General features: G+C 41.7%; 1 protein-coding gene across 1 annotated transcript in view; it reads left to right on the plus strand.

Annotated features, from left to right (window-relative positions):
- The window catches only part of INSR (insulin receptor), a 136,641-nt gene that overhangs the window by 89,572 nt on the left and 20,608 nt on the right, over positions 1 to 26,461 (plus strand). Inside the window, exons 10-16 of the mRNA XM_075825294.1 lie at positions 7,756 to 7,957; positions 8,968 to 9,242; positions 10,107 to 10,246; positions 10,327 to 10,486; positions 14,138 to 14,237; positions 15,695 to 15,762; positions 23,544 to 23,773. Coding sequence (XP_075681409.1) covers positions 7,756 to 7,957; positions 8,968 to 9,242; positions 10,107 to 10,246; positions 10,327 to 10,486; positions 14,138 to 14,237; positions 15,695 to 15,762; positions 23,544 to 23,773 — 1,175 coding nt within the window. The remainder of the gene's footprint in view (positions 1 to 7,755; positions 7,958 to 8,967; positions 9,243 to 10,106; positions 10,247 to 10,326; positions 10,487 to 14,137; positions 14,238 to 15,694; positions 15,763 to 23,543; positions 23,774 to 26,461) is intronic.

Genomic DNA, 26,461 nt, shown 5'->3' on the forward strand with positions numbered 1-26,461 from the left:
CTTAGATGCCGAGGTCAATAGCAACCGCAGCATCTAAGCCCCTCCATCTCCCCATCGCCACTAGGTCTGCCATCTTGGTCCCCCTATTGTTTCTTGCTGGACTTAATAGGAGATGGCAAAAACATAATACACTGCAATACATAAGCATTGTGCATGCGATCTAATGATCAAATGTTCAAACCCCCTAGTGGAACTAAACCTTTTTCTAGGAATATAGAAAAATAATATTAAAAGTTCAAAAGCCCCTCTCTTCCCATTTTCCCTGTAAACAATAAAGAAATAAACAGAATTGGTATCACCATGTCCGTAAAAGTTTGATCTATTGCAATATAACTCTGCACGGTGTGCACTGTTAACCCCTTAACGACAGGCGTATTGTATTTTTACGTTGGCCGTTCTGGTAGTTCTTCTGAAGTGTTTCACATCGGCACTTCAGAAGAACTTTCCCCGCATCGTGCGGGGTGCTGCTGAAGACCGGGCTTCTGGTAACAGCCTCGGGCTTCAGGGCAACGATCGGAGACCACTAGCAGTGGTCTCCGATCGTATTTAACCCCTCAGATGCGGCACTCAATAGCAAGTGCCGCATCTGAGTGGTTTGGGAGGAGGGGACCGCATTGGAGCGGTTTTCGCGGGGATCTCCTGAAGACCGGGCTGCTGGTAACAGCCTCGGGCTTCAGGGCAACGATCGGAGACCACTAGCAGTGGTCTCCAATCAGTTTTAACCCCTCAGATGCGGCGCTCAATAGCAAGCGCCACATCTGAGTGGATTGGGCCGCATCGGAGTGGTTTTCCCGTTCATCGGGTAATCTGCCTCTGAAGCCAAGGCTGTTAGCAACAGCCTTGGCTTCAGAGTGATGATCGGAGACCAATAACAGTGGTCTCCGTTCATGTGATCACTGTGAGAACCATTCACAGTGATCACAAGATGAAAAACGAAGTGTTTCTCCTACCTGTCTCTAGCTAGCACCCATCAGTGGCCGCGAATGAGTTGCCATGGGAGCCGGGGCCTAACAAAAGCCCCCAGGTCGTGCCATGACTTTATTTTTATTAGACCGTGCCGGGGGCAGTTTTACACTGACAGGCAGTAATGCATTGGTATACTAAGTATACCAAAGCATTATATCAGCAATCAGAAGATCGCATGGTAAGGTCCCCTAGTAGGATTAAAAAAAATAAATATTAAAAACCGTTAAAGTTTAAAATAAAAACTGCAGTAAAAATCAAACCACTTTTTTTCCCATAAAAAGTGGTTTCATTTAGTAAGGCCTCATGCACATGACCCTAAGGCTTTTTAATGTCCGCAAATACGGCTCCATAGTCATCCGCAAGTCTTCCACGTATCTGGCACGTTGTCCGCAAATATGGTCTATAGTGCATCCGTATTTACGGATCCACAAAAAATTGGGAGGCTACAAATGATGTCACCAACATGTGCCAACTCCTTGAAAAGGTCTCTATGGTGAATTCCCTGCGGTCGCATAGGAACACATACATAGCCGTCTGCAATTGCGGAAGCACCCGTGGACTTCTACGTGCCGTAATTGCGGACAGGAATAGGAGATATTCTATAATTTGCGGATCATTTCCACGGTGCACATCTGTAAATATATGGAAAGGTGTCTGTGGCCTATAGAAATGAATGGGTCCACAATTCTAGATCAGTAATTACGGATGAAAACTACGGTCGTGTGCATGGGGCCTAAAAGTGTAAAAAAATAATAAATACACATATATGGTTTTGCTGCGATCGTAACAACTCGAACAATAAAGTTAACACACTAATTAAACCACATGGTTAACCCCTTAAGGACGCAGCCTAGTTTTGGCCTTAAGGCTCAGAGCCCATTTTTCAAATCTGACATATTTCACTTTATGTGGTAATAACGTGGGAATGCTTAAACCTACCCAAGCGATTCTGAGATTGTTTTCTCGTGACACATTGGGCTTCATGTTCAAGGTAAAATTTGGTCAATATATTCAGTGTTTATTGGTGAAAAATTGCAAAATTTAGAGAAAATTTTGAAAAAATTGCATTTTTCAGAATTTAAATGCATCTGCTTGTAAAACAGACGGTTATACCACCCACATTAGTCACTAGTTCACATTTCCCATATGTCTACTTTAGATTGGCATCGTTTTTTGAACATTCTTTTATTTTTCTTGGACGTTACAAGGCTTAGAACATAAACAGCAATTTTTCATATTTTTAAGAAAATTTCAAAAGCCTTTTTTTTAAGGTACCTCTTGAGTTCTGAAGTGGCTTTGTGGGGCCTATGTATTAGAAACCCTGATAAAACACCCCATTTTAAAAACTAGACCCCTCAAAGTATTCAAAACAGCAGTTAGAAAGTTTTTTAACCCTTCAGGCATTTCACAGGAATTAAAGCAAAGTGGAGGTGAAATTTGCAAATTTCATTTTTCTTGCTGAATTTCAATTTTATTCATTTTTTTTTCTGTAACACAGAAGGTTTTACCAGAGAAACACTACTAAATATGTATTGTCCAGATTCTGCAGTTTTTAGAAATGTCCCACATGTGGCCCTACTGCGCTCGTGGACTAAAACACAAGCCCTAGAAGCAAAGAAGCACCTAGTGCATTTTGAGTCCTCTTTTTTTATTAGAATATATTTTAGGCAGCATGCCAGGTTTGAAGAGGTGTTGAGGTGCCAAAACAGTAGGAATCCCCCAATAGTGACCCCATTTTGGAAACTACACCCCTCAAGGAATTCATTTATGGTTGTTGTTACCATTTTGACCGCACAGTTTTTTCACAGCACGTATTTGAATTGGGCTGTGAAATGAAAAAAATGTCATTTTTTCCAATAAAATGTCATTTGTGATCAAAATTTCTTATTTTCACAGGGAACAAAATACCCCATTTGGTTGCCCAATTTGTCCTTAGTGTGGCAATACCCCATTTGTGGTGATAAACTGCCGTTTGGGCCCATGGGAGGGCTCAGAAGGAAAGGAGCGCTATATGTTTGTTGGAGTCCAGATTTTGCTGTATTGGTTTTCGGGTGCCATGTCGCATTTGCAGAGCCTCAGGGGTATCAAAGCAATGGAAACCCACCAAAAGTGACCCCATTTTGGAAACTACACCCCTCAAGGAATTCATTTATGGTTGTTGTTAGCATTTTGAGCACACAGTTTTTTCACAGCACCTATTTCAATTGGGCTGTGACATTAAAAAAATGACATTTTTTCCAATAAGATGTAATTTTTTATCAAAATTTCTTATTTTCACAGGGAACAAAATGCTCAGTTTTGTTGCCCAATTTCTCCTGAGTGCAGAAATACCCCATTTGTGGCAATAAACTGCCGTTTGGGCCCATGGGAGGCCTCAGAAGGGAAGGAGCGCTGTGTGTTTTTTGGAGTCCAGATTTTGCTGGATTGGTTTTCGGCTGCCATGTCGTATTTGCAGAGCCCCAGAGGTATCAAAGCAATGGAAACCCACCAGATGCGACCCCATTTTGGAAACTACACCCCCTCAAGGAATTCATTTATGGGTAATGTGACCATTTAGACCCCATAGTTTCTTCACAGAACTTATTTGAATTGGGCTGGGAATTAAAAAAATATATATTTTTCCCAATAATATGTCATTTTAGCTCAAAAATTCTTATTTTCACAAGAAATAAAATACTCCATTTTGTTGCCCAATTTGTCCTGAGTGCGGCAATACCCCATTTGTGGTGATAAACTGCCGTTTGGGCCCATGGGAGGGCTCAGAAGGAAAGGAGCGCTGTGTATTCTTTGGAGTACAGATTTTGCTGGATTGGTTTTCGGCTGCCATGTCGCATTTGCAGAGCCCCAGAGGTATCAAAGCAATAGAAACCCACCACAAATGACCCCATTTTGGAAACTACACCCCTCAAGGAATTCATTTATGGGTGTTGTGACTATTTTGACCCCATAGTTTTTTCACAGAACTAATTTGAATTGGGCTGGGAATGAAAACAAAATTATTTTTTTCAAATAATATGTAGTTTTGGCTGAAAATTTCTTATTTTCACAAGAAACAAAATACCCCATTCTGTTGCGCAATTTGTTCTGAAGGCCGCAATACCCCATTTGTTGTGATAAACTGCCGTTTGGGCCCATGGGAGGGCTCAGAAGGAAAGGACCACCATTTGGCCTACTGGGGATTTTCTAGTGCGAAGTCATGTATGCAGAAGCACCTGAGGTACCAGTACAGTTGAAACCCGCAAGAAGTGACCCCGTTTTAAAAACTACACCCTTAAGGCATTCATCTAGAGGTGTAGTGAGCATTTTGACCGGAGACCTACACCCCATAAACTGTAATGTGGGTTCTCCCGGGTACGGCAATACCCTACATGTGGCTGTTATCAGCTGCCTGGGCACACAGCAGGGCTCAGAGGGGAAAGACGAGGGGGGATAAGCTGTGCGGAGTGCATCAGGGTAAGTAAAATTGGGGTAAATTATAAACCAAGGGATGTATGATAAATTTTAAAACACTCTTTCATACAGAGCTCTGGTTATTCGGGACACGTGTCACATTGATATATTGTGTCATCCCTTATCGCCCTCTTATTGCAGACTTTGCACCTCTTTTGACTTTTTCCCTTCTTGCCAGTTTGGGGAACTTCTCCTGGAAAGTGTTGCCGCCCAGGTACGATGCGTGTGGCCCCGCTTCCAGAAGTACTGGGTGCCCCCCCTTCTTGGTCCCTAAAGATTAGGTTCTTGATAATCACCTCTTGAAATTCCAGGAAAGTTCCTGTCTGGCCTGCACATCGACGTAGCACGTACGCATTGTACAAAGCCATCTGTATGATGTTCCCGGCCAGCTTCTTATACGACACCGCATGGCGCTGTAGGGCTTCAGGACTTGATCTGACAAGTCCATCCCTCCCATGTACCTATTGTAGTCCAGGATGCAGTCTGGTTTGGGGGTGGCCTTTCCTTCATATATCCTAAACCTGTAGGTATACCCTGATGCACTCTCGCAGCTTATACATCTTCACGCCATACCTTGCCCTCTTACCCGGCAGGTACTCGCGGAATTGAACCCTCCCTTTAAAATGTACCAAGGACTCATCAATAGAAATACACTTCTCGGGGGTGAATGCTTGGGAAAATCGGGCACTGAAACGGTCTAATAGGGGTCTCCGTTTATACAAACGGTCAAAACTGGGGTCATCTCGGGGTGGGCACGGCTCATTATCAGTATAATGTAAGAAGCGAAGTATTGCCTCATTTATTTATTTTTTAAGGTTCCAGTTCAGTTCTGAAGTTGCTTTGAGGGGCCCATATATTAGAAACCCCTATGAAACACCCCATTTTAGAAACTAGACCCCTCAAAGTATTCACAACAGCATTTAGAAAGTTTATGAACCCTTTAGGCGTTTCACAAAAATTTAGAGCAAAGTAGAGGTGAAGTTTACATTTTTTTTTTTTGTCAGAAAATCCTCTTTATACCATTTTTTTTATAACACAAAAGGTTTTACCAGAGAAACGCAACTTAATACGTATTGCCCAGATTCTGCAGTTTTGAGAAATATCCCACATGTGGCCCTAGTGCGGTAATGGACTGAAGCACCGGCCTCAGAAGCAAAGGAGCACCTAGTGGATTTTGAGGCCTCTTTTTTATTAGGCACCATGTCCGGTTTGAAGAGGTCTTGTGGTGCCAAAACATTGGGAACCCCCCAAAAGTGACCCCAATTTGGAAACTAGACCCCTTGAGGAATGCATTGTAGTTTTCTTGGCGTGCATGCGGCTTTTTGATCAGTTTTTATTCTATTTTTAGGTGGCGTGGTGACTAATAAACAGCAATTCTACTATTGTTTTTTTATTCTTTTTTTTTTACAGCGTTCACCGTGCGCTATAAATAAAATATTCACTTTATTCTGCGGGGCGATACGATTACGGCGATACCAGATGTTTATAGTTTTTTTTTAATGTCTTATGGCGTTTGCACAATAAAATACGTTTTGTAAAAAATCATTCACTTTTTGTGTTACCGTATTCTAAGAGCCAGAACGTTTTTATTTTTCAATCAATAAAGCCGTGCGAGGACTTATTTTTTGCGTAACGAACTGTAGTTTCTATCAATCCCATTTTTCGGTACATGCGACTTTTTGATCTCTTTTTATTCCATTTTTTTGGGAGGTGAAGTGACCAAACAATTGTGATTGTGGTACGGTTTATTATTATTTTATTTTACGGCGTTCATCGTGCGGGATAAATAAAGAAATAATTTTGTAGTTCAGGCCGTTACGGACGCGGCGATACCAATTATGTATAGTTTATTTGTTTATTTATATATTTTTATTAATAATAAAGGACTGATAAGGGAAAAAGGGGGATTTTTCCTTTTATTACTTTTAAATCTTTTATTTTCTTATTTTTACACATCTTTTTTTAACTTTTTTTTTACTTTATTACTTTGTCCCACTAGGGGACATGAGGGCAGGAGGCTCTGATCGCTATTCTAATACACTGCACTACATGCGTAGTGCAGTGTATTAGAGCTGTCAGCTACTCACTGACAGCAAGCATAGTGGGTCCTGACGTTGTCAGGACCCACTAGGCTTCCGTCTATAGCATAGCCGGACGCCATTGTTTGGTGTCCGGTTGCCATAGTCACCATCGCCGGCCGCTATCGCGTAGCAGGCCAGCGATGGCAGCTTAACCCCTAAAAAGCCGCGATCTCTATAGAACGCGGCTTTTAAGGGGTTAATCAGCGGGGACACGGCGATCGGTCCCCGCTGTAGGAGCTGTGACAGCTGCTGAACAAGACCGCAGCGTCACAGCTCCTGTATGTGTCGGGAGGACGGCCGAAACGGCCGTTACTCCCGAGACGTACTATTACGTCATGGAGCGCGAACGATACAGCTGCCATGACGTAATAGTACGTCAAGGAGCGGGAAGGGGTTAAGGCTGTTAAAAAAAAAAAAAAACGCAAAAACGACTGAAATGGCTTCTTCTTTTTTTTTCCATTCACCCCCAAAAAATAAAATAAGTTAATCAGTAAGCCCCATGAACCCCAAAATACTACACCTAGTCTACCAGAAAACAAGCCCTCATATGGCTACATCAATGGAAAAATAACGTTATGGCTCTTGGAATGTGGCGATGCAAAACCAAATATTTTTTGTTTTTAAAAGATTTTTATTGTGCGACAAAAATAAAAACTATGCAAATGTGGTAACGTGGAAGGCGATAATGAAAAAACTAAAAAAAAATCTTTGTTATTAAGGCCAAAATAATGAAGGGGTTTAAGTGGAAATAGGGTTTTGGTTTTTTACTTGCGCTTTTTGCTGTGGATATGCAGCTATTCCACAGCAAAAAAATAAATAAAAATTTGCAGATTTTTACTTGAACTTAATAGGAAAAATCTGCAATAAATGCGCAACCATTCCGCAGCATAAATTGACATACTGCAGATTTAAAAATCTGCACCGCAGTTAAATTTCTGCTCTGGAATTTTCCGCAATGTGTGGATGAGATTTGTTATATACATTTTGCTGCTACTGTAAAACGCTTCAGATTTTCCGCCTACAAATCCGGATGGAAAAGCCATCCACAATTCCGCTACGTGTGAACGTAGCCTTATACTGAGGGATATCTGCTATTCTGCTAATGATATATATTTGAGAAAAGTCTTATAATTTCATCTACTTTCTGTTTTTTTTTCACAATATTCTAATCTCATTTAAGCCAATAAAGTCATAGTATCATTGTTGGAACTGTGGCATTATTATGTTACTGTTGTTTAACTAGTTCATGCTTTCACAGGGTTAAAGTTGCCCTCCAGGACATGGTCACCTCCTCAAGAAACAGAAGATGCTTCTAAACCCAATGGAACAGACACTGAGGATTCAAATGCAGCTTGCTGTTCCTGCCCAAAAAGTGAGGCTCAAATTATGAATGAGCACATTGAACTGGCATTCCGGAAAACCTTTGAGAATTATTTGCACAATGTGGTCTTCATTCCGAGGTAAGATTGAGAATAAGAACTTTGGACCAGTGTAATTTCTTCACAGAACAATAAGTTACAGCCGGACTTGACAAATTTTAGCCAAGTCTAGGAGTCCGCCACAAAATTTAGGAGCCAGCAACTACACGCTATAGGGCCAGGTCCACACAACCTGGTTGAGGACAGATTGCTGCAAATAAAATAAAAAATCAATAAATGCAGCATACTGCAACTAGTGATATTCAAGCCTGCGCTTACAGAGCACTCTGGAGGTTTACGCGCACTCATGGCAGCGTCCCCTTCATCACTTCTTACAGTGAAAATAAGTCTAGGCAGCCCCCCATACTTTTACAGTAGTTATAGCAGCCCTACCCCATTAGTCACAGCAGTCCCACCCCACCCCATTAGTCACAGCAGTCTCTGTTTCACTAGTAATCACAGCAGGGCCACCCCTCACACACACTTCCAGCAGTTACTACAGACCACTCCCCAATCTGCTGAGTATTCACAGAACCCTCCCACGGTGGAGTCCTCACTTCTCCAGTTGTTACAACAACCCTAGTCACAACATACTCCTCCACCACTTTCCTAAAAGTCACAGCAGGCTCCCTTTCCACTAGTTGCCCCTTCACTCCTGATGCTCTCTGCTGGCAGTAAGCCACATACAAGCAGCCTATTGCCTTCTGTATGCAGCCTCCTGCATCATCTCTGCTAATAGAGACCACTGCAGGAGGGGCACACAAACCTCTCATTATACTAGTGATGTTTGACTGCTCCTGCCAGGAGACAGCATCCAGCTCCATGCACTTGGCACCAGATGGAATCATCTGTCAATGTATAAGGGGCAGGAGGCAATACACGGTTGCCACGGCCAGTTTGCCGTGGCGAATTGGCAACCAGGTTTTGTCCAGCCTTGAATTTGAGATGGCACGCCGTAGTGGGGTTTACAGTTTGCCAAGCCAGATTCAAAATTCTTGGGATGGACAGAATAGCTGAGGAATTAATAATCTTTGTTTTCCTTCCTACCACAGACCTTCTAGAAAACGCAGAGATACCTTTGGTATTGCAAACGGTACCGTGTCCGTTCAAGTGACACCCAATCCTTTATCAAATGCAACCTCAACTGGAGCACCTGATGACCTTGAACCCAAGAAGTTTTCTCAGAAGGTTTGGTTCAAGGAGACTTTTGTCATTTCTGGCCTGAAGCATTTTACTGCATATCGAATTGAAATCCATGCCTGCAACCATGAAGTTTTACTTGGCTGTAGTGTAGCTGCATACGTCAGTGCCAGAACTATGCCAGAAGGTGAGCCGCCCACACAGGGTACAGTGGTTGTTTGCTAGATTGTAATACTCTTTTCATTTTGTATTGCCATTTTGATATGACCACAAATTACATAGGAATTAAAAGTGCATTTGCATTATACACTATACAGGCCTTTAAACCAAGTTTAAGGGTTTTTCTAAAGATTTGATTTTATGGCATATCTACCGGACATGGCTATAATCGTCTGATCTGTGGGCGTCCGACCGCCAGGACCTATACTGATCCCCAAAAAAGGACCGACTACCATTTCCAGGTGGAGAATTGGGCTCACATGCATGGTCACTCTCCATTAGTCTATGGTAGATATGTAAATAACTGAGTGAGCACTCCTCTTCTTGGAATTGGTAGGTGTTTCACCTCCACAGATCAGACTTTTACTGCATTTGTAGTGAACAAATATGCCATAGTTTAACCCTTTAATAATGGTTGCACATTTCTTAAGTTGGGTGGGTTGTGCAAATCAAGGCAATCCCTGTATATCACATTAAGCCCTCCATCACAAACCAGGCTCTTGGCGTTGGTGATTTACAAATGCAAAGTGTTAGGTATATTTTCTCCCACGCCGCAGCTCCTAGTTGTATAATCTGTGCAATAACCTCTGCACCATCATATTTGTAAGGCAATACATAAAAAATACACTCCAGCTCAAATACATACATAAAGGGCTTGGAAGAATATCTGAACTCTTCTTTACCTGAACTCCTTTTACTGATGATTTAATTTTGTGTAAGAAGCAAGTGACAATGTATAGATTTTATTTTGTGTGGTCACATGTCAACAAAAATCACTATTCAGTATCTGTAGACCTAGCTGTTGAAACTGCAAATAATTGACTTTTCACAGCAAAAGCAGATAACATTGAGGAACCAGTAACTTATGAGCATGTCTCACCATACATCCACCTCATGTGGAAGGAGCCAAAAGAACCCAATGGCTTGACTGTTTTATATGAGGTACAATACACCCGGCTCGGAGACACTCAGGTAAATGTTCTGTACATTTTATATTCTATTTCTAGCAGATTGTTATTTGTAGTGATTATATTATTTTTATCACTGTGCAGGAAGAAAATGTCTGTGTTTCCCAGAAACAGTATCTCCAGGATAAGGGAGCAAAGCTGCGTGCTCTTCCCCCAGGAAATTACAGTGTAAGAGTTCGGGCCACTTCTTTGGCTGGAAATGGTTCTTGGACTCACACTACTTATTTTTTTGTGCCAGATCATGGTAAGTGTTCTCTAATCTGTAGGCAAAAAAAACTTTGCAGAGGTTTTGATAGCCTGTACCTTTCATGTAGTTGATGGTTATTTGACTTTGTGTAAACGTTTCAACTTTTCACAAAATACTTATACATTATATAATATTATTATTATTATTACACGAAAACCATAAAATATTTTTTTGGGGGGGAAAATTAATTGGCTTACATTTTTCAGTTCTGTTCTAAAATTATTTTTAAAAATATACAGGCTTAAACTTGCCATAAGGACACTTTCTTCTGCATCTGCTTAAAGAGAACCTTTCACCTGCCCATATACATGTGCAGCATGTAATGGGCAGAGCTGAACAAACCCTGGGGCACTTCTTTCCTACCCTCCTCCGTTATTTAGATATCAGTGCCGTTATATTCGGCGCCCGATATTTAAATAACCCCCTGAACTGTCAATAGGGCGTATAATGGCAAGGGGGCGTGTAACATCGCTGTGACACTGTCCAATCAGCTACGGACAGCGTCACAGCAAGAGCACGCTCTCCCTCTTCAGCTCTCGGCAGACAAGGACAAGACTGATCTCTCACGAGAGATCACACAGTCTTGTACTTGTCTGCCGAACTGGCAAGGGGACGTGTAATGGCAAGGGGGCGTGTCACTGCTACGGACAGTGCAAGAGCTGTAGAGTGGAGAGCGTGTGCGCACGCGCGCTCTCACTCACTCTTATGCTCTCGGCAGACAAGGACAAGACTGATCTCTCGCGGGAGATCACAGTCTTAGTCCTTGTCTGCCGAGAGCTGAACAGTGAGAGCGCGCGCGCATGCACGCACACGCTCTCCTCGCACCATCTCTTGCACTGTCTGTAGCAGTGACACACCCCCTTGCCATTACATGCCCCCTTGCCAGTTCAGCAGACAAGTACAAGACTGTGTGATCTCTTGCGAGGGATCAGTCTTGTCCTTGTCTGCCGAGAGCTGAAGAGTGAGAGCGTGCGCATGCACACGCTCTCCTCTCTCCAGCTCTTGCTGTGGCACTGTCCATAGCTGATTGGACAATGTCACAGCCATAGTAACACGCCCCCTTGCCATTACACGCCCCATTGACAGTTCAGGGGGTTATTCAAATATACCGGCACCAATATGTAAATAATGGAGGAGGGTAGGAAAAAAGTGTAAAGTGCCCCAGGGTTTGTGCAGTCCTGCCCATTACATACTGCACGCAGCTGAACATGTATGGGCAGGTGAAAGGTTCTCTTTAATAGAATAAAATGGGTTATGTCACAGTATTTGCTTGGATAAAAAATTTTGGTATCCTGATGTAGGGACAAACTGTGTTGTGAACTTTGTCTTAAAGGGGTTATTCGATGAAAAAAAAAAAAATTCACCTATCCGCAAGATAGGTGATGTATGATTCCTGGGGGCTCCACAACCGGAACCACTGACAATCACTGGAACGGGGGGTCCCAAACCCCTATTCCTCCTCACTGCACAACTGCAGTGATGAAGAGTTTAAATATAGCGGTGGTCACTCATTCGCCCTGCTGCCTTATTCAATGTGTATTGTGCCGACAGTGACAGCGCCCGGCTGTTTCCATCCGCTCCATAGACATTGAATAGAGTGGCAGTGCGCATGCATGACCATAATTTCTTACAAACGCCTCCTCAGCGATCGCATTGTGAGGTCCCCTAATGGGACTAAAATTTTTTATAAAGTGTATTAAAAAATAAATAAAAAAAATACTATACATATATGGTATCGCCACATTCATAACAGCCCATTTAATAAAGTTAACATCTTATTTATGCCGCACTGTGAATGACGTACTAAAGAATTAAACATGCAAAAAACATTAATAAACATTTAAAAAGTTAGTCAAGGGCTTGTCCACACGTAACGGAATTGCTGCGTATTTTCTGTCTGTAAATACGGATGAAAAATACGCAGCATAATACAGTAGTAGCAAAGTGAGTGTGAATGAGGGAATGTCATCCAGACGCTGCGTAAGATTTCAGTCCTGAAATTCACCTGCAGTGTGTATTTTTTGTTCCACAGCATGTCAATTTCTGCTGCGGAAAGTGGACTGAATTGCTGTTTTTTTTTTTAGAGGAGATATCACTATCTCACAGATTGAAAAAGTGCAGCAAAATCAGCACTATTTTCTGCAGTAAAAAATGCAGGAAATGGTGCGGTTTTTCAGCAGCGGAATGTCTGCTAGTTTAAAGACGCCCCCTTGCCAGTTCGGCAGACAAAGTACAAGACTGATCTCTCACAAGAGCTGAAGAGATGAGAGCGCGCAATGCGCGCTCTCCTCTCCACAGCTCTGTCCGTAGCAGTGACACGCCCCCTTGCCTGTTCGGATGAAAAGACTGCAATCGCGCACTCTCTCATGCTGTGGCTCTGTCCATATCTGATTGCACAGTGTCCCAGCCATAGTAACATGCCCCCTTGACAGTACTCGCCCCGTTGTCTGCTCAGGGGGTTATTTAAATATCGGGCGCTAAATATAACGGCACCGATATCTAAATAACAGAGGAGGGTAGAAAAAAATGTAAAGTGCCCCAGGGTTTGTGCAGCCCTGCCCATTACATCCTGCACATGTATGGGGAGGTGAAAGGTTCTCTTTAAGCGAAAATGATTCAGAAATTTTCTGCAGAAATTCTGTTACATGTGGACAAGCCCTATGTCTTCCGTTCCTCAAAATGGTGCCATAACCAAATGTGACTCCTCCCATAAAAAACAAGCCTTCGCACAGATACATTGACGCAAAAATTAAAAAATTATGGATCTCAGAATGAAACTTTTTTTTCCAATATAAAATTGTACATAAAATAACTAAACCTGTTTGGTATCTCTGTTTTCGTGCCAGCCCAATAGAATAAAGTTAACATGTTATTTATGCCACGCGTTAAATGGCATCAGTTTAAACTAAAAGAAAAAAATTGCGGACTTGCTAATCCCCCCCCCCCCCAAAAGAAAATAGTTAATAAAATTTAATTAGCAAGTTATATGTACTCCAAATTGGTGCAATTAAAAACTGAATAGATAAAGCAAGCCCTCGTACAGCTATATAGACGCAAAAAAAGGCTTGGTTAGAAACCAGGAAATGTTTTCCACTCTTTCCACATTGCTCTGCGACAAAGTTATATATTTTTGTAGTTCATACATAATATAACATTTGCCGTTATAGACTGAACCTTACACGTGGAACAAGAATTGAAGATAGAAGGATTTGTTTCCTGGGTAATTTTACTACATAAATGGCATACTGTACGTCAGGGGTCCGCAACCTTCAGGCACCTTAGCTGTTGTGAAACTACAACTCCCAGCATGCTCTGACAGCCAAAGGCTTTATTATTCCAGCCAAAGGCTGTCAGGTCATGCTGGGAATTGTAGTTTCACAACAGCTGGAGTGCTAAATGCTGTTGACCCCTTATGTACATGATCCAACTTTTCTCTGCTCCACTTGAAGATCCATTATGCTAATTTGATACATAGCTAGCCCTGGTATTCAGCCGCAGAACTTGTGCTCGATTTCACGTTACATTCTAGTCGTGTGTTGGATTAGCATTACATCCTAATTCTCCTTACCCATTACTTTACCGTGAGTGCTTGTTGCTCTGCTGTGCAAGGATGTATGTTACTATATAATTTTGAATCTGTTTTTTCAGTTAACTACCCAAGTAACGTCTTGAAGATTGTCATTGGTCCAGTCCTTTTACTTTTTGGTTTCCTCATCACTTTAATAGTCTGCATGATCCAGAAAAAGAAGTGAGTGATTCTTGCGTTTTCTATGTCTATGTACAGCTAATAGTTAAAGCAGCTAAAAGTTCAGAAAACACTATAAAATATCAAGTTTACAATGGAAGATCATCAAGTGGAATAATAGCAACTGTACCAAAATAGCAAGTCGAAATCTGCGCTAAAAAACGTCCGAAACCCCTTCCCATTGATTTCAATGGGAGCCAGTGGCATGTTCTTTCTTGCCGCAGTTCCGCCTCTGACCGCCTAGTGAAATCAATGGGAGGCAGAAAAAGTGTTTTTTCACAGTTTTTTTTCCTTGCAGAGCTCAATGGCCGCTCTTGGAAAGTGCAGGCAGGTCAAAATCAGATTGCAAAATTCTCTGTGGAATTTTGAGGCAGATTTTTTCTGACTGCAAAATTCTCTGTGTGAACAGGGCCTTAGGGACACAGGCAATGAAATAAAATAAAAAATATCAAACGACAACTAAAGAATCCAATAAAAATGTAATTAAAAAATAAAAATATGAATAAAAACAATCAAGGAGACTTAGGGATTTAGGATCCACCATGGGGCCCTCACATATGAATATCAGGGTTTATCCAACTTTAAATCTCAATCTATTTTGCTATGGCAACACCACATTATCCAAATGTTGTTTATAAATAGCATGTTTAGCGCTATTTGCGCTTATGGCTAGTCCAACTAGCTGGTGTAACAGGATTTGTAAAGATAATTCACCAAACAAGTGTAGCAGTATAGTAGGGAACGATGTCACTATATGTTTTGTTTAAAAATAGCATAAAGATAACACTTTATTGCTACTGCGCTTCTCACCCCTTCAGTAGACCGATAAACAGGGATGGGAAACGATGTGGGTCATGCTACTTAAAGTTGTAATTATACCCGCATCTTATGCTGCATGCCGTTTGTCAGGCTTACTTGGTAGGCATAGTGCACGGCATTCCTCCTATTGTCTCTGCTTCGGCATTTACCAGCGTGTTCTCTGTGAGTGCGCTCTGAAGTCCATAGAATACCGAAATCGCAGAGTTGGTATTAAGCTGTTGTAACAATATCAATCCAGTTGTGTAGTTGGATACTTTTGATTATCTTTTGCTAAATGCGTTTTGGACCTGTCTGGGCCCCTTTTTTTCAGTACATCAGAAATAATAATGGTCTCCTGCTTGTGCTTCTTTTTTTGTAACTTGCCCTGATGTCAAAACCTGGATTGGATTGCCATCGACTGGTGTGTTGTATCGTTTTCTTTTAAAAAGAAAACGTATAAAGCAAACATAAGAACATTCTAGAAAAATGAGTAAATAGATATAAGGGGAACTGTGATATTAGGGATGTAATTATGATGCAAATGCTATTCTAGTCCCTTAACCTATCATGTCTATAGCTATTGTATAAAAATGCTGTTGACATCCTACCAAGGTATTATAAAATTACTATAAATAACTTTCAATTATTTGTTATTTTTACAGAGACGCAGAAGGCCCAACAGGACCCTTGTATGCATCCTCTAATCCTGAATACCTAAGCGCTAGTGAAGGTGAGTTCTTCTCATAGGTTAACATTCTTTTTCCGGTATGGAGCCTTTTTTTGCATTGTGGAGTTTTCATTATTAATTTTAAGCCTAATATTATGCACCATGTGTAACAGGTGAAATGGAATTTTAATAAACTTATGATAGTGTGTACTCCCCCTGTGTGTTATGAGACCTATCCTAACCAAATGAATGTTAAAGATGATATGAAACAGAACATTATGTGAAAATTAATATGCCAATATACCTCCAATTTTGACTGTGTAGCCCTCACCAACCATGCAATTTTGGGAGTTCCCTTTTGATCTTGCCGCGGTCATGGACCGCGGCGATCAAAGGGTTAAACAGCTGGGGTCCGAATGTTTTCCGACCCCAGCTGTATTCAGCAGACTGCTCTAAGATCAGGAGCTGTAATTTACATCTCCTGCTTAGAGGATGAGCGCTCATCAGCCTCTTCTACAGCGACGCCAAAAGACGTCGCTGTAGACTAAGCACCTGCACCGCCTGCCGTCAAAAGACAGTGGGCGGTCATTAAGGAGTTAAATAAAGCAATTCCATATGTAAAGGATCTCTGGAGTTACACATCCCCCCTCCCATTTTCAGTGTAGTTTATTGCAAACTAATATCTGAGAACTGAGATGAACTGTTGTCACTTCATATTTGTATAATACGCACTTCCATAGTTTTTGCTATCGTACATCTGGCATATTAGCAAGAAGGGGATAGATGGGGAAGGATAGGGGAAGTATGACTGCAGGATCTGTCTAAGCCGGTTTTGTAGTCTGTAACCATAGAGCCACTTAGCTCTGCATAGGAGCTGTAAACACAAAGTGGTAGGATGTTCCTAACCCCTTTAAAAGGGTTGTCTCACAAATTAGTATTATTTTTCTCTGTTAGATCACACAAAACATAATAAGTTCGCAATTGTAATGGGTGTTTTTTTATTTTTTTGTAAATGCTTATGTGTTATTTATTGCTGTTAAAGGGGTATTCCACTTTCGGCAAATTAAAGGAGATTCATTGTATTATAAACAGTTGTACAATGTTCCAAAATACTTTCTTTATCAATTCCTCACGGTTTTCAAGATCTCTGCTTGCTGTCATCTAATTGCTTCCTTCTAGGGCAGAGTTTCCTCTGACGTTTTTTTTAAACGTTAATGCAAAAGACACAGGCAAAAAAGCTCCAAACGAGCGCCGCAGGTATGTTCTGCCTCCTATTAATTTATACACCGATGAGATACCAACAGAGAAGGACACAAATACAGAGTAATGTTCAATGTAAGGCAACGTTGCTGAACTATATAGAATCTACTGTATTAAGTCCTAGAATAACCAAGATAACCTTGGTGCATCGATCAAAAATTGACATAAGATGAATCCAAGAAAATATGATCGACTCAAGCACATGAAATTTATGGAAAAAGATACAAAATTTTATTGACATGAAAACATAACAAGATAAAATTGGAACAGGGAATGAGTCACTCAATAAAAAGACATCAAATCGATCACGCACCGGATGTAAATATCAAATGATTATGTGAGCACTAAACATGTGGTTAAAACAGCAAGGATGATGTAAGTATATATGCAGATCTACGTCTAATGGAGCCGAGGTAAGTTATGACAAGAGGGACAGTTCAATGAGATCCAACAAAAATGTATGTATGTACTAGCCCGCCTATGTGAGGGCATACAACAACAGTTACATGTACATACAGATACGCAAATGCAGTGATTGTCTGAGTAAATCTGAAGGGCTAACAAGAACCCTAATGTGAATGCTGGAGGATCAACAATGAAAAGTCAGGTGTACAATGCACATGGGCTCACAAAAGATGACAAAGGAATGACATAAAAAGCTCAATGACAGCTGTCTAACAAGGAGAGCGAAGGCAGTTGCCGAAACGCGCGTCGGGTACAGACATCTCTTTCACGCTTCTTCCATGTCCACCGGTATGTTTTACAAACTCTCCTTGTTAGACAGCTGTCATTGAGCTTTTTATGTCATTCCTTTGTCATCTTTTGTGAGCCCATGTGCATTGTACACCTGACTTTTCATTGTTGATCCTCCAGCATTCACATTAGGGTTCTTGTTAGCCCTTCAGATTTACTCAGACAATCACTGCATTTGCGTATCTGTATGTACATGTAACTGTTGTTGTATGCCCTCACATAGGCGGGCTAGTACATACATACATTTTTGTTGGATCTCATTGAACTGTCCCTCTTGTCATAACTTACCTCGGCTCCATTAGACGTAGATCTGCATATATACTTACATCATCCTTGCTGTTTTAACCACATGTTTAGTGCTCACATAATCACTTGATATTTACATCCGGTGCGTGATCGATTTGATGTCTTTTTATTGAGTGACTCATTCCCTGTTCCAATTTTATCTTGTTATGTTTTCATGTCAATAAAATTTTGTATCTTTTTCCATAAATTTAATGTGCTTGAGTCGATCATATTTTCTTGGATTCATCTCCTATTAATTTAAATTGGAGGTCAGAGGTGGAAACCACTTGAAGACAATCAGCCCCCCACTCACAGTAAAATGACCATCAGCCCGCCACTCACAGTAATGACCATCAGCCCCCCACTCACAGTAATGACCATCAGCCCGCCACTCACAGTAATGACCATTAGCCCGCCACTCACAGTAATGACCATTAGCCCGCCACTCACAGTAATGACCATCAGCCCGCCACTCACAGTAATGACCATCAGCCCCCCACTCACAGTAATGACCATCTGCCCCCCACTCACAGTAATGACCATCAGCCCCCCACTCACAGTAATGACCATCAGCCCGCCACTCACAGTAATGACCATCAGCCCCCCACTCACAGTAATGACCATCAGCCCCCCACTCACAGTAATGACCATCAGCCCGCCACTCACAGTAATGACCATCAGCCCGCCACTCACAGTAATGACCATCAGCCCCCCACTCACAGTAATGACCATCAGCCCCCCACTCACAGTAATGACCATCAGCCCGCCACTCACAGTAATGACCATCAGCCCGCCACTCACAGTAATGACCATCAGCCCCCCACTCACAGTAATGACCATCAGCCCCCCACTCACAGTAATGACCATCAGCCCGCCACTCACAGTAAAATGAGCATCAGCCCCCCACTCACACTAAAATGAGCATCAGCCCAGCACTTACAGTAAAATGACCATCAGCCCCCACTCACAGTAAAATGACCACCAGCCTCCCACTCACAGTAAAATGACCATCAGCCCCCACTCACAGTAAAATGACCATCAGCCCCCCACTCACAGTAAAATGGCCCTCAGCCTGCCACTCACAGATGCCCCCTGTAAATAGTCCCACACAGGCCCCTTGTAGGTAGTGCCACATAGCCCCTTGTAGGTAGTGCCACACTGCCCCCTTGTAGGTAGTGCCACACTGCCCCCTTGTGGGTAGTGCCATACTGCCCCTTTGTGGGTAGTGCCACACTGCCCCCTTGTGGGTGGTGCCACACTGCCCCCTTGTGGGTGTTGCCACACTGCCCCCTTGTGGGTGGTGCCACACTGCCCCCTTGTAGATGGCACCCTCCTTCCTGTAGATAGCGCCACTGTAGCTCCCTGAAGGAGCGGAATCCCCATGTGAACGGGGATTCCTCTCCTGGACTGAGTGCTTAATGTTATGGACAGTGATATGAGGGGCAACTCCTGAAGCCGAATCCCCGTCCACAGCGTTGCCGACATTTATGGACAGTGACGTCAGGGGCTTCTCCTGGAGACGAATAACCGGCTACCGTGCTCTGTCTAGGGGGATCGGGGTGCCATCTACGGAGGTGGGGGGTGCTATTTACCAAGGGACTGCAAAAAATCTCCTCCTCACATGCACTTTACGCTGGAGGAGAGAAGGCAGTGGTTCAGCGGAGTGTCGCGGCACCCCTGGAGGGTTCTCACGGCACCCCAGGGTGCCGCAGCACCCCGGTTGGGAATCACTGTACTAGGCGATAGATGTCTGTCCTGTCATGTAATGATCGCACAGGTGCAGGACTATTACATTTACGATATGTGTATCAGAGTACTGCCTTCTAATGAGCCGAGCGCCTGTTTATACATCACATGAGCAGGACAGATTTTTATCCATTAGAAGTAAACCATAAAGACCGCAAGAAAAAATTAAATGATACAGAAAGTATATTAGAAAATTGTACAACTGTTTATTATACAACGATTAACCTTTTATTTGGAAAAAGTTTAATACCCCTTTAATGCCAATATCTGGACACAGGAGCATTTATTTATTTCCCTGAATTTAGCCTTTTTTTTTTTTTTTTGTGCCCAGATATTGCTACGTTTTGTTTTTAGGAATTTTACAGGACATACATGGTGGTGAAATAAGTCCAAATCACTATATATCATATATTACCTAGCATATATACATCCAATATACGCACTCAAGTTTATATACATGGATCAAGGTAACAAATAATCAGTATCTTCTTACACCATGAATAAGACAAAACCTCACCCACCATGAGCCATAATTACTGCCTGTATACTGTCCAACGCACGTTACGCACCTGATATATAGTGATTTGGACTTATTTCACCACCATGTATCTCCTGCCTTATGGTAATAATACACTGTCCTGTTTTTGTACAAATTTATGTACTTTGTTTTTTATGGGTGCTTTTAAAATAGTACATACAACTGTTTGTGTCTTAATAAAGTAATTTCTATTTTTTTATATATTAGATTGATAGTCTTTATTACAGCATTCAGGGAAGATTTTTCGGTTTATTGTCTACCTTAGTTACCCACTCTATAAGCAGAAACAATTTACCATGGGCAAAAAGAATCCATTTGCAGCTCCTGCTCATGACCAGCACCCCAACCGTAGACTGCCTAAGAACCTCCCTCAACTCAGGGTTGTTGTGATCCACTTCCGGATGGGGTCCTTTTCCTGTCGGTTGCAGAGTTTACCAGGCTTTATCCATCCAAAAGCGTTCTAGGTCCGCATTCTCTAGGTCTGCCACAGGTTCCTTTATAAACCCGTCTGCATTACCTCTTCCCAGGAGAAAATTCACCTTCGGTGTCCGTTTCGGAGTCTAATTTGGAGCATGCTTCAAAAATAGACATGATGGACAGCCTAAATAAAGGCCCTGTTTACACGGGCCAAGAACGAGCGCTCCTATGAACGCTTGTTCCTGAACATTGCCCTGTGTAAACAGGGCAACGATTAGCCAACGAACGAACAAATGCTCATTCGCCAACTGATTGCATATTTTATGCAGCAGTACATCTCCACGTGTAAATAGGGGATGTGCTGCCAGTAAGATTCATAATGTATGGGGACAAACGATCGTATTAATGATAGTCCCCCATACTTGCAATCATTGCTCTATTTAAATGGAGCAAATGAGCGTCGATCAACAAGTTGTGCTCATTGATCCTCACTGGTTACCGGTCAGGAAGTTTGGCCATGCAAATGGTCCATTATCCTATCAGTTTGCTATACTCACTAAATTCAAAATACGTAGAACTCTGCCTCTCCAGAAGAAGTGTCATTTAGGTGTCCTAAGTGCTCCCCTAAATTCTTTACTAATCACTCTGAGTTTAAAGAGGTCCTTTCTAGGGAATGGAAGCACCCTGACTAATTTTTCAAAAACCAAAACATTAAGACATCCTGTACCCTTTCCCTAACAACTTTGTTTCGCGACTACAGGCAGTAAGTAAGAGTGCTCTTTTTCTGCAGTTTATGCCCAGTCGTCCAGGACGTTGCCTTTTTTCTAGTTCTTTAGGCAATTCCCGACCTCCCAGGTGAAGAGAACCACCTCTTCCCAAGATAAGAGGAGACCATTCTTGAAGTACTGTCCCTCCTGGCATCCCCGCCACCAGCCCGGTCACAGCTCAACCAGGTCTAGGGCAAACAAAACCCCCACTGCCTGAAGGGACGATACTAACTGAGCAATCTGCTTATGTGGGAGACTGCCTCCTTCTCTTCCAGGACATGTTGTTCTCATAGGTGGAGGACACGTAGGTCAGTGAGGCTGTATTGACTGGGTACAAAATAGAGTTTTCCTCTATTCCGCGTGATCGTTTCTTCAAGTCCTGTTCTCCTTGATCTCCCTCTCTCTCTCTCTCTCTCTCTCTTCAGTTTTCGCCTTAGCCTTGTGCTCGCTGCTAGACCGAGGCGTGAGTGTACAGTAACAGTTCCCTTTCCCGAGAGGTTCACAGATTTTTACTTATACCTGTTCGTAGTGACAATCCTGATCTTGAAACGCTTCAACCACCATGTCCATCTGCAACGTTTTCTCATGGAATCTCTTTCATCAGTCATTGCTATGATGGAAGTGTATGACAGTGGACATTCAGAATGCATACTTACACTTCCCTTTCCCCACCCCCCTCCCAAATCAATGTTTCCTCCGGTTTGCAGTCTAGTCCAAGCATTATCAGTTTTTCGCCCTTCCATTCGGTAAGTCCACGGCCCCCCTCGCCTTACTAATTTCATGGCAGTCGTCATAACACTTCTTCACTCCAAGGGGGGTTGTTTTCATCCCCTGTTTGGACAACATTCTCGAAGAAGCTCCATCCATCACCGAATACCTGGTGAGTCTCAGGATCACAATACTCATTTCCGTTGGATAATCAATCAGTCCAAATTGTGCCTATATCATTCCCAGTGCATTCGCTTCCTGGGACTACTATTCGACACGCGCATTCCAGCCGGAACAAGTATCCCCGGTCTGTGAATTGGTCCTTCTGTCAGTCAGGGCCAGTTCGCCAGTCACTGTTTTGGTTGCTCCAGCCTCCCTTGATTGGATCCTGGCGAATGGTCTCTTCTCGACTCATTCACTCAGCTCTTCCATCACTGGGACACTCCAGATATCGACCTTATGGCCTCACGTCTGAATTACAATGTACAGGAATACGTTGCCAGGGCGACGTGATCATGACGGACAACCTTAGTGATCATGTGAGCTCAGTTCTCCCTTCCTTACCTCTTAAACACCCCCTCCTTTATGTAATCAAGAAAATCAAGGCGAGAGAGCTACTGGGTGACACGAGTGGCTCCAGACTGGTCAATGCGCTCCTGGTACAGCGGACTATACCCGAGCAGTTGGTGCTTCCTGGGCAACGTGCCACCAGGCTTCGGCGCAGCAGGTTTACTAGGCCGCTGCATGGTCTACCATTGACACCTCCAGATTTTATAAGGTACACGTTTGCATCAGCAGATGCTGGCCAAGGTACTGCAAGCAGTGGTAACTCAACCATCCACATAGCTTCTTTTTTTTTTAACTACAATTTTTCCTACCCCAGGGATTGCTTTAGGATGTCCAATGGTTCCTGTGTCCCCCACTTATATGCATGGGGGAAAAAAAAGTTTTGTTTTTTTTTCCGCATCCCTTACCTTTCTCCCATCTCTTGGTTGAACTTTATGGACATATATCCTTCTTCAATTGTACTATGTAACTTTGTAATATTCACTGTCAAATCTCTTTCTCATAGTAGTTCATTGGAGGACACAAATCACATATTTTGTCTCGTAGTAGTTCCTTGGAGGACACAGTTCCCATATTTTTTCTAATGTTCAGATGAACTGTTTGGTGATTCTTAATAACTGTTTTTTGCGATATGTTTTTTTTACAGTGAGTGTAAAATAATCCTGTTTTTTAATTCTTTTGATCAATAAAAAAAATAATTGGTGGACGTAACCTTTAATCACATTTTAAGGAATAATTAATAATTGTTTGTTTTGTTATGTATTTGTGACAACCAATTCAGTAGATGTTTCTTTTTTTTCTAGTGTACATTCCGGATGAGTGGGAAGTACCAAGAGACAAGATCACCTTGCTCCGAGAGCTAGGGCAGGGTTCCTTTGGAATGGTTTATGAGGGAATTGCCAAGGACATCATAAAAGGAGAGGCAGAGGTTCACGTGGCTGTAAAAACTGTCAACGAGTCAGCAAGTCTGCGAGAGAGGATAGAGTTCCTGAACGAGGCTTCCGTCATGAAGGCATTCAGCTGCCACCATGTGGTAGGAATTTAAATTCATCCACAAAAATATTCAATGGTGCTTGATATAATTATTCAACAAGATTACTATTTAGTTCTCAATAACAAGAAATGCAATTTAAAGGAGGTCTAAAAAAATAAAAAAATAATATATGTGTGTGTGTGTATATATATATATATATATATATATATATATATATATATATATACATACACGCATACTAGCTAGTCCTCAATTAATTGGAATATCATCCAAAAGTTAATTTATTTCAGTAATTTAATTCAAAAAGTGAAACTCATATTATATAGATACATTACACACAGAGTGATCTATTTCCAGCATTTTTTTCTTTTAATGTTGATGATTATGTCTAACAGTTAATGAAAACCTAAAATTTAGTGTCTCAGAAAATGTGAATATTATATAAGCCCAATTTCAAAAATTATTTTTAATACCGAAATGTCGGCCTACTGCGCTTGCCAATCAAGCGCAGTGATACTGTGGTTATTAAACCAGGTATTGGTACATTTGTCAGTGTGGGCAGGTGCCAAGTTCTGCTGGAAAATGAAATCAGCATCTTCATAAAGCTTGTCAGCAGAGGGAAGCATGAAGTGCTATAAAATTTCCTTGTAGACAGCTTCGTTGACTCTGGACTTGATATAACACAGTGTACAGCACCAGCAGATGACATGGCTTCCCAAACCATCACTGACTGTGGAAACTTCGCACTGGACCACAAGCAACTTGGATTGATGCCTCTCCACTCTTCCTCCAGACTCTGGGACCTTGATTTCCAAATGAAATGCAAAATGTACTTTCATGGGAAAACAGGACTGTGGACACTGAGCAAAAGTGTTGGTCCAATGTGTTATATCAAGTCCAGAGTCAAAGCAGCCATCTACCAAAATTTTTTTAGAGCGCTTTATGCTTTCCTCTGCTGACATGCTTTATGGAGATGCTCATTTCATTTTCCAGCAGGACTTGGCACCTGCCCACACTGACAAAAGTACCAATACTTGGTTTAATAACCACAGTATCACTGCGTTTGCTTGGCCAGCAAACTCGCCTGACCTAAACATGGCTAGTCATGTGGTATCATGGCTACATTGTCCATGGGCTCTCACTTTTTACATGAAACTGTTTGTTTTCTATTTTTAGTTTTTTTGTGTTTTTTTTATTAAAGCGAAGATTGATTACTTCCTTGACCTCTTCAGGACTAAACCTATTTTTGGCTTCAGATTTTTTTAAATTTGACGTGTTGATTTTTATGTGGTGCTAACTTTGGAATTCTTTTTCTTATCCAAGTGATTCTGAGATTTTTAGGACGTTATAAGGCTTATAAATTTACTACCGGTTTTTCAAATAGTCAACAAAACATATTTTTTTAGGCCCCAGTTTTAGTTTTGAAGTGGCTTTAAAGGGCCTATATATTAGAAACCCCCTTAGCAAATCACCCCATTTAAAAACTGCACCCCTCAACGTATTCAAAACAGCATTTAGGAATTTTGTCATCCCTTTAGGTTTTTCACAGGAATTAAAGCACAGTGGAGGTGAAATTTACAAATTTCATTTTTTATTTCTTTTTAAGACATGCAATTTTAATCCATTAATTTTAGTAACACAACCAGTGTTAACAGAAAAACACAACTCAATATTTATTACCCAGATTCTGCAGTTTTCAGAAATATCCCACATGTGGCCCCAGTGTGCTACTTGACTTAATTACAGGCCTCAGAAATGAAGGAGCACCTAGTGGATTTTGGGGCCTCCTCTTTATTAGGATGTTTTCCAGGCACCATTTTATGTTTGAAGAGGTCTTGAGGTACCAAAACATAAGAGACATGAAAAAGACCACATTTGAAAACTACACCCCTCAAGGAACTTATCTAGGGGTGTAGTGAGCATTTTCAACACAGAAATGTTTCATGGAATTTATAAGAATTGGGCCGTTAAAATGAAAAATATTTTTTTCCCCTTTATATGTAGTTTTAGCTGAAAATGTTTCCCTTTCACAGAGACTATAGAAGAAAAAGCACTCCGAAAATTGTTAGGAAATTTCTCCCGAGTTTAGCAATACCCCATATGACCCATTTGCAAAGCCCCTGATGTACCAGTACAGTGGAAACCCCCCAGATGTGACCCATTTTGGAAACTATACCCCTCAAGAAATTGAAGGGTGCTTTATAGATTTTATTAGAATTGGGCTGTGAAAATGAAAAATTTTAGTTTTTCCACTAATATGTAGTTTAATCATCATTTTTCATTTTTAGCAAGAAATATCTTAGAAAAGGCACCCCAAAACTTGTTACACAATTTATCCCGAGTATGGCAGTGCCCAATATGTAGTTGTAAACTGCTATTTGGAGACACGTAAGGATTCTAAAGGGAAGGAGCGCAATTAGTTTTTTTCCGTGCAGTACCATTACAGTGGAAACCCCTGATAAGTCACCCCAATTTGGAAACTACACCCCTCAAGGCATTCATCTAGGGTTATAGTGAGCATTTTGACCTCCCAGGTGTTTTGCAGAAACTAGTGCTCAATAGATGTTGCAAAGTGAAAATTGCAATTTTCCATAGATATTCTATTTCAGTGCCAAATATGTTGTGCCCAGCTTGTGCCACTGTAAAAAAGACAGCTGTTTATTATCCTGTGTTTTCTGATTTTAGAAATACCTTGCACGTGGCCTTAATCTTTTCCTGTACATATGA

The sequence above is a fragment of the Rhinoderma darwinii genome, chromosome 1 (assembly GCF_050947455.1).
Source record: "Rhinoderma darwinii isolate aRhiDar2 chromosome 1, aRhiDar2.hap1, whole genome shotgun sequence".
In the NCBI taxonomy this organism is placed as follows: Eukaryota; Metazoa; Chordata; class Amphibia; order Anura; family Rhinodermatidae; genus Rhinoderma; species Rhinoderma darwinii.